This window comes from Bos mutus, chromosome 19 (assembly GCF_027580195.1).
Source record: "Bos mutus isolate GX-2022 chromosome 19, NWIPB_WYAK_1.1, whole genome shotgun sequence".
Lineage (NCBI taxonomy): Eukaryota > Metazoa > Chordata > Mammalia > Artiodactyla > Bovidae > Bos > Bos mutus.
The window spans coordinates 13,978,808-13,991,385 of record NC_091635.1 but is presented as its reverse complement, the minus strand read 5'-3'; the positions used below and the strand labels follow the sequence as shown (position 1 = coordinate 13,991,385).

The window sequence follows — 12,578 nt, the reverse complement described above, 5'->3', positions numbered from 1 at the left end:
GCCCGTTCTGTTTCGGAGAAGTGGAGGGATTGCGACACTGTCGAAAGACATATCCGGTCTCAAGTGGTACGGAGTGTGACCCTCTTTATTTACAAAGCTACCTCTATGTGCTCAGGGCCCGCTCACACCGCTTCGCGGCGCGTGGAGCGAAGGAAAGACCCCGCCTCCTCTTGCCGTAAAGCGAATATTTCAAAGTGTTGCCTGTCCTCAACGAAGGCAGGGTCGTCGGTGTCGCAAAGTTGAAAGTGTTTGGGCACCACCCCCAAGTCGTAAAAGTGCCTGCGGCAGTCGTTTCTTTTACTGTCGCAAAAGCTCCCGGCCCGTTTTCGCCCCTCTGGAGCCACTCCGTCACCTCGCCCGTGCCGTAAAGCAAACCTGCCCGACTCTGTCGTCCTTTCTCTTCCCCCTGTAGTAGTCCTTAGTTCCCTACTCCGGGATGCTTTATTGCCCGGCACTGCCGTAAAGCATATCTGGCCCCAGCCCCCGAGTCCTATTCCCCCAGGGCGTCCGTGCACCGCGGTTGCCACGGTGCCGCCAAGCGCGGCTGTCGCGCGGCCCCGGTGTCAGCGGCGATGGCGGCGGGGTCGGGTGGGAATGGGGGCTCCGGGGGAGGCCCCGGGCCGGGGCCGGGTGGGGGTGGTGGCCCCGGCGGGAGCGGCCCAGGGCCGGGGTCCGGCGGGAGTCTGGGCAGCAGCGGGGAGCTGCATCCGCGCACCGGGCGCTTGGTGAGCTTGTCGGCCTGTGGGCGTACGGCGCGGCGGCAGCAGCCAGGCCAGGAGTTTAACCACGGGCTGGTGTTGAGTCGGGAACCCTTGCGCGATGGACGCGTCTTCACCGTCCGCATCGACCGCAAGGTGCGGAGCTGGGGCCGCGGAAGCGAGATGTGAAGGGTGGTGGGAGGGGACCAGAAGGCGATGCGGGAGGACAGCTAGGGTAGCCCACTACCGAGAGGGAACTGCTAGCCAGAACACTAGGTGATGAGCAGGAAGGGAGCATGAAGCGGAAACATTGTCACAAAGAGAAGGAGACAAGGAGAGCTTAAGTTTTGTCAAGATCTAGGAGCAGGGAAGGGACACGGGGCCCCACCCACTATAATGATTAGAGAACAATGCTCCTGGGATAATTTCTGGGAGACGGAGGATGGAGAGATGTCAGATATGTGATGGAAGAAGAGAGATAACCAAGAAAAGAACAACCATTGAAGAACAAAAGCACACCGAAGGGGACAGAAAGATGGGTGAGAAGAGATACTCAAAGCAAGAGATGTGTGTGCCTGTGCGGTGATGCGGCGGAAATGCCAGATGCACAGAGGTAGAATTTGGGAGGAGAGTGAGTTTGAGTGCAGCCATAGCCTAGGAGAGAGGCCCAGAGAGAGAGAGCGAGCAATATACCAGCAAGTATGGAGAGCTGTGAATTTGGTTGAGGAGCCACAGAGACCAGAGCAGTTAGAGATGGCAGGAGCCTGGAGCCAGGGAATTTAGCCAGCTTGGTGAGCCAGCGTGGGAAGAGCATGGAATCATAGACAGCGTGCACCCAGAGTACAGAAGAGAGTTACTAAAGGAGAGCAAGTCTAATCATTCCCTGAGACCAGAGTCCAGAAAATACTTTGTGGGACTGGATCTCTGGATTGGGGATGCCTCGTATTTCAAGAGAGCAAAGCCCGGTTAGCTGTCTGAGAGGTGGGAAGAGGGGGACACAGTGGCCTGTGAAATGCGGGAGACCCATTCGTAGCCCACCCTGAGCCACTGTCCACCGCCCCATCACAGGTCAACTCCTGGAGTGGCTCCATTGAGATTGGGGTGACGGCACTGGACCCCAATGTGCTGGACTTCCCAAGCAGCGCTACAGGGCTGAAGGGGGGCTCGTGGGTAGTGTCGGGCTGCTCGGTGCTGAGGGATGGACGGTCTGTGCTGGAGGAGTATGGGCAGGACCTTGACCAGCTTGGCGAAGGGGACCGTGTGGGCGTGGAGCGCACGGCTGCCGGGGAGCTGCGGCTCTGGGTGAATGGGCGGGATTGCGGCGTGGCTGCCACGGGCCTTCCGGCTCGTGTCTGGGCCGTCGTGGACCTTTACGGCAAGTGCACCCAGATCACTGTGCTCCCCCCTGAGCCGGGCTTCAGCCCCCCTACTCCCAGCCCCACGCCTCCCCTTGAGCCTTCCGCCCCCGCTGAAGATTCTGCCTTGGCTGAACAAGGGACCTCTGGGGATGAAGGTGAGAATGCAGCTAGGGCAGTGGTGGGGGGACAGGGCAGAGGGAATGGCTGAAGGGACTGGGGCGGGGCAGGGCAATGACAAGTGAGGCTGGATGTGGGCTGGGAGAGCAGGGGCTAGTGGAGGGGTCTCTTGGCTGTGGTCCCTGCAGCAGGGGCTGAACCCTTATTCCCCTCCCATTCCACCTGGTCCCCAGCCTTCATGGTATCCCCAGCGCAGGCCCGACCGGAGACGTTTCCTAACAGCCTTGAGTCGCATAATGGTGAGGGTTCCTGGGAGGCCTGGGAAGGGGAGCGGGACATGAGGTGGACGGGGTGGGGGGGGACCTCAGGAGAGGGGTAGGGAGAGCATGGTGAGCCTGAGACTGAGAAGACTCATTTCCGCTTCCTTCCTGTGTCCCGCTGTTGCAGACTTTGCCGGCATGGAGCTCTCCGAGGTGGTGAGCAATGCCATCCTGTCTGCGTACAACGGGGGGCTCCTGAATGTGAACCTGAGCTCCCCCCCAGCAGGGGAAGCACCGGGGTCTAGCGGTGCTGCCACCTCGCCCATTGTCACCTCCAACGATGCTCTCCTTTTCCATGAGAAGTGTGGAACCCTCATCAAGCTCAGCAACAATAATAAGACAGCTGAGCGCCGCCGGCCCCTGGATGAATTCAACAACGGGGTTGTCATGACCAATCGCCCGCTCCGGGACAATGAGATGTTTGAGGTGTGCAAGGTGTTGGGGCCTGGCCAGCGTCTCACCCTCTGGGAACTAGAGATGGGGCTCGATCCCCAATGCTAGCAGAGGGTGGAGGTGGCCTAGGGAACTCAAAGGGTGGAGAGATTTTTTTCTCTGCATTTATATTTCCCCTCTCCCTTCCACTGTCATTCCACCCAAGATCCGCATCGATAAGCTCGTAGATAAGTGGTCAGGCTCCATTGAGATTGGTGTCACCACCCACAACCCCAACAATCTGGAGTACCCAGCCACCATGACCAACCTGCAGTCAGGTACCAGCCCCTGGCATGGTGGGGGCGTGGCCTGTGGTCACCAAGCTGCAGGGAGCCCATACCCTAACCAAGGTGTCTGCTTTCCCAGGTACCATCATGATGAGCGGCTGTGGTATCCTGACCAATGGCAAGGGCACCCGCCGGGAGTACTGTGAATTCAGCCTGGATGAGCTGCAGGTGAGGGTGGACACAGCGCCGGCCTCTCTCCAGGGGCACCCCAGTATATACCGAGCAGTCCTGCCTGGGCCCCATACTCTCTGATGTGGAGGAAGGCCCTTTATGTTTTGTCTGAAGGTTCCTTCTGAGAAGGGCTTCCCTGGTGGGCTCAGATGGTAAAGAGTCTGCCTGCAAAGCAGGAGACCTGGGTTTGATCCCTGGTTTGGGAAGATCCCCTGGAGATGGAAATGGCTACCTGCTCCAGTATTCTGGCCTGGAGAATTCCATGAAGAGAGGAGCCTGGCAGGCTACAGTCCATGGGGTCACAAAGAATTGGACACAAATGATTGACTTTCACTTTTCCTTCTGAGAAGGCAGGGCTGCCCAACTGTTAAGCACTCAGATTTTGCAGTCAGATGGGTTCCATTCTTCTTTCAGTTTGGCCTTTGGTGGTGGTGACCTGCGGCCAGAAGCTCATCTTTTTGGGTAGTTTTTTTTTTTTTTATTAATGTCTGAAAATGAGCCTGTTAGTATTATTGGATAGAGTGCCATGAAGGTTGAGTTGGTGTTGATAAGATAGTTTAACATAGTGCCTGACTTGCCTCGAACATTCGGAGTGGTCTGAGATGCATGGGAACCAGTTGGAGCTGTTCCCCTGTCGCATTGGTTGATGGGAAGGCTGGAGGACTACTCTGTTCTCAGTGTCCAAGACAAGTCTGGAGCCTAGCTGTCGAAAGATTCCAGGTTTTTATTTTTCTGCTTTGAATAGGAGGGTGATCACATTGGTCTCACGAGGAAGTCCAACTCTGCCCTACACTTCTTCATTAATGGCATTGATCAGGGTAAGGAGAAGCTCAGAGAGGGCGGCTGGGCCAGGGCTTTCACTGAGGGGGGTCTATCTCATTCTCCCTTTATTGATTCTTCTCCCCTCGTCCCATGCACAATGAGACGGCCGTCATTCCTCCATTCCCTGTGCCTTCCACCCCTGCAGGTGTGGCGACCCCCTTGACACCCCCAGTGGTGTACGGTGTGGTGGACTTGTATGGGATGGCCGTGAAGGTGACCATCGTCCACAATAACAACCACAGTGACCGCCTTCGCCGGAACAATGCCATCCTGCGGGCTCTGTCCCCTGAGGGTGCTCTCCGCCGGGCTGCTCCTACAACCCAGGCAGAACCTGAGCGCCTGCTCTTCCACCCCAACTGTGGGCAGAAGGCAGCCATCACCCACGAGGGACGCACTGCCCTGAGGCCCCAGTATGGCCCATGGGGTGGGGAGAAGCCTGCGGAGGGGCTATGAGGGGATTGGGGGAGGGGTGGGCAAATGGGAGGCCGTGGGAGTCTGGTCGGGGGGCCTCCTGGAGTGTGGACCGTGGGTGCTTGACCTGGGCAGTGGGTGTCACTGAGCGTTGCAGGGCTGAGCTTTGGGGCACTGTGTGTGGCGGGATCTGAGTCCCCACTTGCCATCCCCTCAGTGCCACCGACGACTTCAATCATGGTGTGGTGCTGAGCAGCAGAGCCCTGCGGGATGGAGAGGTGTTCCAGGTGCGCATCGACAAGATGGTGGACAAGTGGGCTGGCTCCATTGAGATTGGCGTCACCACCCACAACCCTGCCTACCTCCAGTTGCCCTCCACCATGACCAACTTGCGCTCTGGTGAGCTCCCAGGAAGGGCAGGGCCAGGATAAGATGCTAGGGGGGAAACCATCCCTGTTTTCCAGACCCTCTTTCACTTGTCACGTTTGTGATGACACATTCGGTGCCTGAGGCATGCCACGTGGATAGGGCCTGTGGTTGGTGTGAGAACTGCAGAATTTTCTTGCTCTGCCCTGAGAAGAAAAGGCAGGCTGGACTGGTAGCTTCCGGAAGTAACTGGGGGACTACTGTGTAAAGGAAAGAAGTCTTGGCTTCCTCTTCATGGCTTTTACCACTCGTTGTCCACTAGGGACCTGGATGATGACAGGGAATGGGGTGATGCACAACGGGACGACCATCTTGGACGAATACGGGCACAACCTGGACCGACTCAAGGTGGGAGACTGGGGGGACTGGCACCTGTCGGTAGCGGGGAGGCAGGCCAGGTGGAGCTGCTGAAGGACCAGCCCAGGCAGGAACTCGGCCTGACTCCTCACTCCAGCCCCCCTTCTTCCAAGGCAGGGGACACGGTGGGCGTTGTGCGGCGGGAGGACGGGACTCTCCACTTCTTCGTCAATGGCATGACTCAGGGTCCCGCTGCCTGGAATGTGCCCCCAGGAGTCTATGCTGTAGTGGATCTCTATGGCCAGGCGGCCCAGGCCACCATTGTGGACGACGTGGGTGAGGGCCGAGCTGGGCAGGGCCTGGGGTGGCCTTGGGAGGCCTCAGAGATGATTGTAGGCCTAAAGGGTGATGTCCATTTGCAGAGGTGCCCCAAGTCCCTGAACCACTCCCTGAGGGGAACAACCAGGTGTCTCCAAGCTCCCCATCGTCTGGGGCTGGGGGCTCGGACCTCCGCTTCCACCAGCTGCATGGCAGCAATGCGGTCATCACCAACGGGGGCCGTACTGCGCTCCGCCACAATTGCCGCAGCGAGTTCAACGATGCCATTGTCATCTCCAACCGGTCAGTGTCTGGACTTTTATGTCCCTACTTCCCTACTGCTCAGCATCAGCCACCCAAGTGGGGCCTGTCTGACGGCCATTCTCCTGGCAGAGCCCTGAGAGATGGCGAGCTGTTTGAAATCGTCATTCAGAAGATGGTGGACCGCTGGTCAGGCTCCATTGAGGCTGGTGAGGGGCGTGTGTGTGTGTGTGTGTGTGTGTGTGTGTGTGTGTGTGTGTGTGTGTGTGTGTACGTATACATGTGCTGGGGAGGTGCTGGCTGCCAGAGGCTGGGGACTCGGCTCTGACCCACCCCTGCCTCCTTCTAGGAGTGACCGCTATTCGGCCGGAGGACCTTGAATTCCCCAACACTATGACAGACATTGACTATGACACATGGATGCTGAGGTTGGGCTGTCTGCTTTGGCAGCCAGCTTGGTGGAGCTGGCCGGGATGAGGGAAGCAGGGTTTGGGGCCTATGGTAGGTGTAGACCATGACAGACCTAGGTGGTCTGGCTGTTCCCTCCCCGTAGACCCTTAGGGTAGCTTCTGCTTTTGCCTGGGGGGTTTCCAGGGTGCAGGAGACAAGATTGAGTCTCACACCCCAGGTTAACATCACAGTCCAAGGCCCTGGACGATTCCGACAAGCAGAGATGGGGCAGAGGCCTGTGTGGGGAGGAAGCTGGGAGGCCGATCTACCCGTTCTGTTATCCCTGCAGCGGCACAGCCATCATGCAAGATGGGAACACCATGCGCAACAACTACGGGTGTGATCTTGACGCGCTGGGCACTGGAGCCCGCATCGGTATGATGCGCACGGCCAAGGGCGACCTGCACTACTTCATCAATGGCCAGGACCAAGGCGCTGCGTGCTCAGGCTTGCCTCCCGGTAAAGGTGACTATTCTGTGGCTTTCGACCTGCCACCTTCGGCCCAGTCCATCCCAGGCTACTGGGCTGCTGACGCCTTCTGTTCTTACTCAGAAGTGTATGCAGTAGTGGATCTGTACGGCCAGTGCGTCCAAGTGTCCATCACCAATGCCACCGGCCCCATGGACAACAGCCTGGCGACCAGCAACTCCGCCACTGAGAAGTCGTTCCCCCTGCATTCCCCAGGTTTAGCTGGCAGAGAGGGAGGATGGCAGGGAGGGAGCGGGGAAGGGCTCTGTCTGCCTGTGGTGGGTCTGAGGGGTGCAGCCTCCAGGTCAGGCAAGCTGTTTAGACAGGCTGGCTGCAGCAGTGGTAGACCAAGGGGAAGGGGGAGGGCTCAGCCCCTGGTGGGGAGCAGCCAAGAAGAGGGGAGGAAGTTCCACCTGGACACAGGGCCTGGATGCTTCCCTGCCACCAAAGGGCTGGGACACCATCGCTGGGCATGGCAGGTTTGGGACTGAGTCCTGCTGTGGTGAAAGAGGTATCAAAGTTCTTGAGGGAAGACCGGAGGTGGGACCATCATGTCGACTTCCTGCTGCATCTGAAAGCCTCGCCCTGTCCTCTCTGAAGCTTGCTGCCCCAATCCTCCCCCTCCTCTGGTCCTGTCTTCCCACAGTGGCTGGCGTGGCCCACCGATTCCACAGCATCTGTGGCAAGAACATCGCTCTGGAGGAAGATGGCACGAGGGCAGTGCGAGCAGCCGGCTACGCCCATGGCCTCGTCTTCAGCACCAAGGAGCTCAAGAGTGAGGAAATCTTCGAGGTGGGCTGTGGCGATGTAACCCAGGGGGCCACCAAACCTCCATGGAAGGGCCAGCCTGCTTCCCATCCTCCTGCAGTGCGCTGAGGGTTCCTCTGTCTCCCAGGTGAAGGTGGAGGAGCTGGATGAGAAGTGGGCCGGCTCCCTCCGCCTAGGGCTGACCACGCTAGCGCCTGGGGACATGGGGCCCGGCGCAGGTGGGGGCCCGGGACTGCCTCCCTCCCTGCCAGAGCTCCGGACAAAGACCACCTGGATGGTGTCCAGCTGTGAAGTGAGGCGCGACGGGCAACTCCAGAGGATGAACTATGGCCGGAACCTGGAGAGGCTGGGGGTGAGGCAGCTGACCCCGGGGCCGCAGGTGGGCCTGGGAGTGGGGGCAGCGGGGAGAGGTGGGCTGAGCCCTTGTCCTTGCCATGCCTTGGCCCTAGGTGGGAAGCCGTGTGGGCATTCGCCGAGGGGCAGACGACACAATGCACATCCTGGTAGATGGAGAGGATATGGGTCCTGCAGCCACCGGCATTGCCAAGGTAGACCCCAGACCTTCCATGGACCTGGAGGAGGATCAAGGTCCTCTGCTAATTTCTAACTTCTGGTCTGTGTGCCCACAGAGTGTGTGGGCTGTGTTGGATCTATATGGGCCAGTGCGGAGTGTCTCTATTGTCAGTTCCACCCGTCTGGATGAGCCAGAAGGCACTCAGCCTCCTTCCCCCAGCTCAGACACCGGCAGTGAGGGTGAGGAGGACGACGAAGGCGAGGAGCATGGCCTGGAAGTAAGAGGTGGCAGCAGGAACCACTGGGCTCAGGGATGGACTGTTGGTGGGCCATCAGCCACCAGGTCATTTTCGGATTCCCTGATCTAGTCCTGGATGGCCAGAGGCTTATTGGCAGGCTCTATGTCCATCCTGGTGGGGTGGCTTCGGTTTTGAGTCGGCACTCCCAGCAGCTCAGTCTCTCCTCCTTACCAGGGCCAGAACCAAGTGGCCATTATGCCCACAGCCCTTGAGTTCCTGGAGAACCATGGGAAGAATATTCTCTTGTCCAATGGGAACCGTACAGCCACACGAGTGGCCAGCTACAACCAGGGCATAGTTGTCATCAACCAGCCCCTGGTGCCCCAGCTGCTGGTCCAGGTGAGCTACACCTCCTTATCCCCAGCTCCTCTTGCTCCAGGTGACCCAGGGCCAACTCTCCTGTAGAAAGGCTTTTTTTCCCCAAGTGGAGGGTGAAGTGGAAGGCATGCATGCCCCTTAGCTTTCTGGGTGTTTGCTCATATCCTGTGGTGGGAGTTGTAGATCAGTTTCCAGGAAGTACCCACCTGAGGGCTGTGATGAGGGAAACAGTGTGGAGGGGCTTGGGGAGGCCAGGAAGGCTCCTGATCCTGTATGTGGGAATGGGGCATGCTTTCCAGGGGAGGGGGCATTATGCTGCGAAGATGTCAGTTAGGCAGGTGAAGGAAATCCCCAGGGACAAGAATCCTTTATAGCAAGACCAAGGCTGAAACAGGGAAGGACACAAACAAATTGGCCATTTCGGGTCTCTCCAGGTATCAGAACGGGCTGCATCCCAGGCTGCACTCTGGGGTGCCGTCTTCTCTCCCTGGCAGGGGTGAGGAGCCCGGTCCTGCTGGATGGGGGACCTCTTCGCAGGAGGCTATGATTGTGAAGCAGTTGCCTTCTCCCCAGGTGCGGATAGACTTCCTGAACCGGCAGTGGACATCTTCCCTTGTCCTGGGAGTCATCACCTGCCCACCGGAGAGGCTCAACTTCCCTGCTTCTGCCTGTGCCCTCAAACGGGCAGCCTGGCTGTTGCGGGGCCGAGGGGTCTTCCACAATGGCCTCAAGGTGGGTGGGGAGCAGGGAGAGGGCGCTGCCTCTCAGAGGGAGTGGCTGGCTGAGGGAGAAGAGGGGCCCCGAGCCCTGGAGGTAGGAGCACAGGTGTATAGTGGCCCTGTAGCAGGTGGGCAGAGCTGTGAGTGCCATTACCTGGACAGTCTCAGGCTCACTGCCTCCTCTGACATCCCTGCCATTGAGAATGTCACAAGGGGGAAAGGGAAGGTGGACTTTAGGTAACTGAAGCAGTGGGCAAGGGTAGAGGCAAAACCCAGGGACTTGCAAAGCTTAGTGAAGGGCGGCGGTGGCTGCTGCCAGTGGGGAGTTTGATCTCCCTGAAGACAATAGATCTTTCCTCCTAGATCTGTGAGAAATTTGGGCCGAATCTGGACACATGTCCAGAAGGCACCATCCTGGGACTGCGGCTGGACAGCTCTGGGGGGCTGCACCTCCATATCAACGGGATGGACCAGGGGGTGGCTGTGCCAGATGTCCCCCAGCCATGCCATGCGCTCGTGGACCTCTATGGGCAGTGTGAGCAGGTGAGTGGCCGTGGGAGGAGAGGAGTGGTACCTGGGAGGCTGGGCGGTCCCAGGAAAGGGGAAGCCAGTAGTTCATGGAAGGGATCAGCAGGCCCTGGGGGCTGGTCACACCCTGACTGACCACCCCTCTTCTCTGCAGGTGACAATCGTGAGCCCTGAACCAGGGGCTGCCAGTGGGAAAAGTGCTGGAACCCAAGGGGACATGGAGAAAGCTGACATGGTGGATGGTGAGCCAGCCCAAGGGGCCAGGGCCCACCTCACCCTGACTTTGTACTTCTGGCTCCAGCCCCTGTGACATGGGCCCACTCTGCTCCCTCAGGTATCAAGGAGAGTGTGTGCTGGGGCCCACCGCCCACCACTAGCCCCCTCAAAAGCTGCGAGTATCACGCCCTTTGCTCCCGTTTCCAGGAACTGCTGCTGCTTCCTGGTGAGTCCCCAGTCCCCCAGAACCTCCCTTATTCCCGGCCCAGCTCTGGGCTGTGGCTGAGCCCCAGGGTGGGGGCCATGCCACAAAGTCTGCTGCTCACTCTCCACAGAGGACTATTTCATGCCTCCGCCGAAGCGTAGCCTGTGCTACTGTGAGTCTTGCCGAAAACTTCGAGGAGATGAGGCCCACAGGCGCCGAGGGGAGCCCCCCCGTGAATATGCTCTGCCCTTTGGTTGGTGCAGGTTCAACCTCAGGTATGTAGAAGGAAGGATTATGCGCCTCCCGCACTATCCTTTACCCACCCTGAGAAAAGGTCCTGAGAGGGTGTGTAGAAAACAAAACTTCTTGTCTGGGGAATGACCTTGGGGAGCCAGTAACCTTTGTCCTGTCTGTCCACCTGCTAGGGTGAACCCCCGCCTGGAGGCTGGGACACTAACCAAGAAGTGGCACATGGCCTACCATGGAAGCAATGTGGCGGCTGTCCGGAGGGTGCTGGACCGAGGGGAGCTGGGGGCAGGTACGTAGCGCCAGCGGACACAGGGCAGGTGGGCCTGTGGGTGGTAGGAGGGCCACCCTGACCCAGCTCTTCTCCCTCGCAGGCACTGCTTCCATCCTGAGCTGCCGGCCCTTGAAGGGAGAGCCTGGGACAGGGTTTGAGGAGCCTGGAGAGAACTGTGCGCCTCCCCGGGAGGAGCAGCCCCCTCCAGTGCTGCTTTCCCCCTCCCTCCAATATGCTGGGGCTGAGACCCTGGCATCCAAAGTGCAGTGAGTACACGGGAGGGGCCCCAGGGCCACATGGGTCTCCATGATTCCCTCCTGTCCACCTTGTCTCCCTAGTGCCTCAGTCTCCAGCCAGCCCTTCATTCACAGTCTTTGTACAAGTGCCATTTATTTTGTTCTATCACAAAGAACAAAGAAGGGAACCCTGGTCACGTGGAACTTATGTCCTCTCTTGCTCTACAATGTTTATCCATAGTTATTTAGTATTTTTAAAGGTGACAAGTAAGTACTATGGAAGCGAAAAGTAGAGCAGAGTGAAGTGGATCAGGAGTGTGGTTGGAGCACACAAGATAGGGTAGTCCAGGTAGATATCCCTAAGAAGGTGAATCTGAGCAAAGACTTGGGCAGGATGGAGTCAGTCAAGCAGGCATTGGGAGGAATACCATTTCAGGTAGAGATGAGGCTGCAGCCAAGCCCCTATAAGGAAGGAGTGACTACCAGGAACAGCAGGGCCTGTTGCTAATTGAGGTGGTTGCAGGTGCCAAGGGGCAGAGGTACTGGGGCCAGAGGCCTCACTGCCCTATTTCTGCTTGTTACGTGACAGATTCCGGGACCCCAAATCCCAGCGGACGCACCAGGCCCAGGTGGCGTTCCAGGTGTGTGTGCGCCCTGGCTCCTACACCCCGGGACCCCCTTCTGCGGCCCTCAGAGAGCCTCCCGATCCTCACTTCAGCCCAGCCGAACTTGAGTGGGTGACCAAGGAGAAAGGGGCCACGCTCCTCTATGCCCTGCTGGTACGGGTGGAGTGAGGGGCGAGGCCGCACCACTACAAGCACAGTTGGGCCTCGGCCCGTGGACTCGGAATGATGACTGCCTCCAGGTCATTCCAGCGCCCCGCGACATGCATGGTGCTCAGCCTGGCAGATGCACAGGAGCGTGTGGGCAGGCTCTCAGACTAGCTGGGAAGCGGAGCTTGGCTCCGTGCCCCGGCTGGAAGGGGACGTCCCTCCCTCCGAGGTGAGGGCGCAGCGGGGAGCCTGGCCGCAGACCCCGGGAAACCCTCTCCATGCACTGATCTGGGGAGCATGACTCCCCGCGACTCCTCCCCCATACACTTAATTTATTTCCGTTTCTGTTCCCTGGTTACTGTGAATCCCAGAGGCGTCTCCCCGTGCCCCAACGAAGCTGCTGTTCCGGCCCGGGCGGGAGTGGGGAAGGCGGGGGCCGGGGCTCGGGCCTCTGTACAGTTGTTACTGACTCTGATTTCTAAGGAGCCAATAAACGCAGTCGAAGAGCAGCCGCCTCGGCCCCTCTTTCGCGTGCCTCTCGCCCGCAGGAGGAGCCCCGGCCCCGCCAACTTCAGGGGCTCCGCCCGCTGGGCAGGCCGGGTTGGGGAGTCTCGTGGGGCATATAGGGGGGGTTTGGACGCCACGGG

General features: G+C 59.1%; 1 protein-coding gene across 7 annotated transcripts; it reads left to right on the top strand.

Moving 5' to 3' along the window:
* Positions 1-473: 473 nt before the first annotated feature.
* NEURL4 (neuralized E3 ubiquitin protein ligase 4) lies at positions 474-12,440 on the top strand. 7 transcript variants are annotated; one of them, XM_070389379.1, is made up of 29 exons: positions 474-854; positions 1,767-2,211; positions 2,407-2,472; positions 2,621-2,919; positions 3,092-3,203; positions 3,292-3,380; positions 4,129-4,201; positions 4,351-4,615; positions 4,834-5,015; positions 5,305-5,390; positions 5,497-5,671; positions 5,762-5,960; positions 6,051-6,127; positions 6,268-6,346; positions 6,658-6,833; positions 6,924-7,052; positions 7,483-7,628; positions 7,732-7,956; positions 8,054-8,152; positions 8,234-8,395; positions 8,591-8,755; positions 9,308-9,466; positions 9,817-9,996; positions 10,136-10,223; positions 10,316-10,423; positions 10,533-10,677; positions 10,828-10,940; positions 11,023-11,188; positions 11,748-12,440. In XM_070389379.1, exons 1-29 carry the CDS (start codon positions 573-575, stop codon positions 11,950-11,952), a joined length of 4,695 nt encoding a protein of 1,564 aa, XP_070245480.1. In that variant the 5' UTR covers positions 474-572; the 3' UTR covers positions 11,953-12,440. The 7 variants fall into 7 exon arrangements, with proteins under 7 accessions (XP_070245480.1, XP_070245481.1, XP_070245479.1 ...); XM_070389380.1 differs by having other exon boundaries at positions 476-854; positions 6,658-6,827; positions 6,921-7,052; XM_070389378.1 differs by having other exon boundaries at positions 476-854; positions 6,921-7,052.
* The last annotated feature ends 138 nt before the right edge of the window (positions 12,441-12,578 follow it).

Coding starts and splice junctions, on each gene's coding strand:
- NEURL4 (XM_070389378.1), top strand. CDS start 573: ATGGCGGCGGGGTCGGGTGGGAATGGGGGCTCCGGGGGAGGCCCCGGG. Junction 4,202..4,350: donor CATTAATGGCATTGATCAGG/GTAAGGAGAAGC, acceptor CCACCCCTGCAG/GTGTGGCGACCCCCTTGACA. Junction 9,467..9,816: donor TCTTCCACAATGGCCTCAAG/GTGGGTGGGGAG, acceptor CTTTCCTCCTAG/ATCTGTGAGAAATTTGGGCC.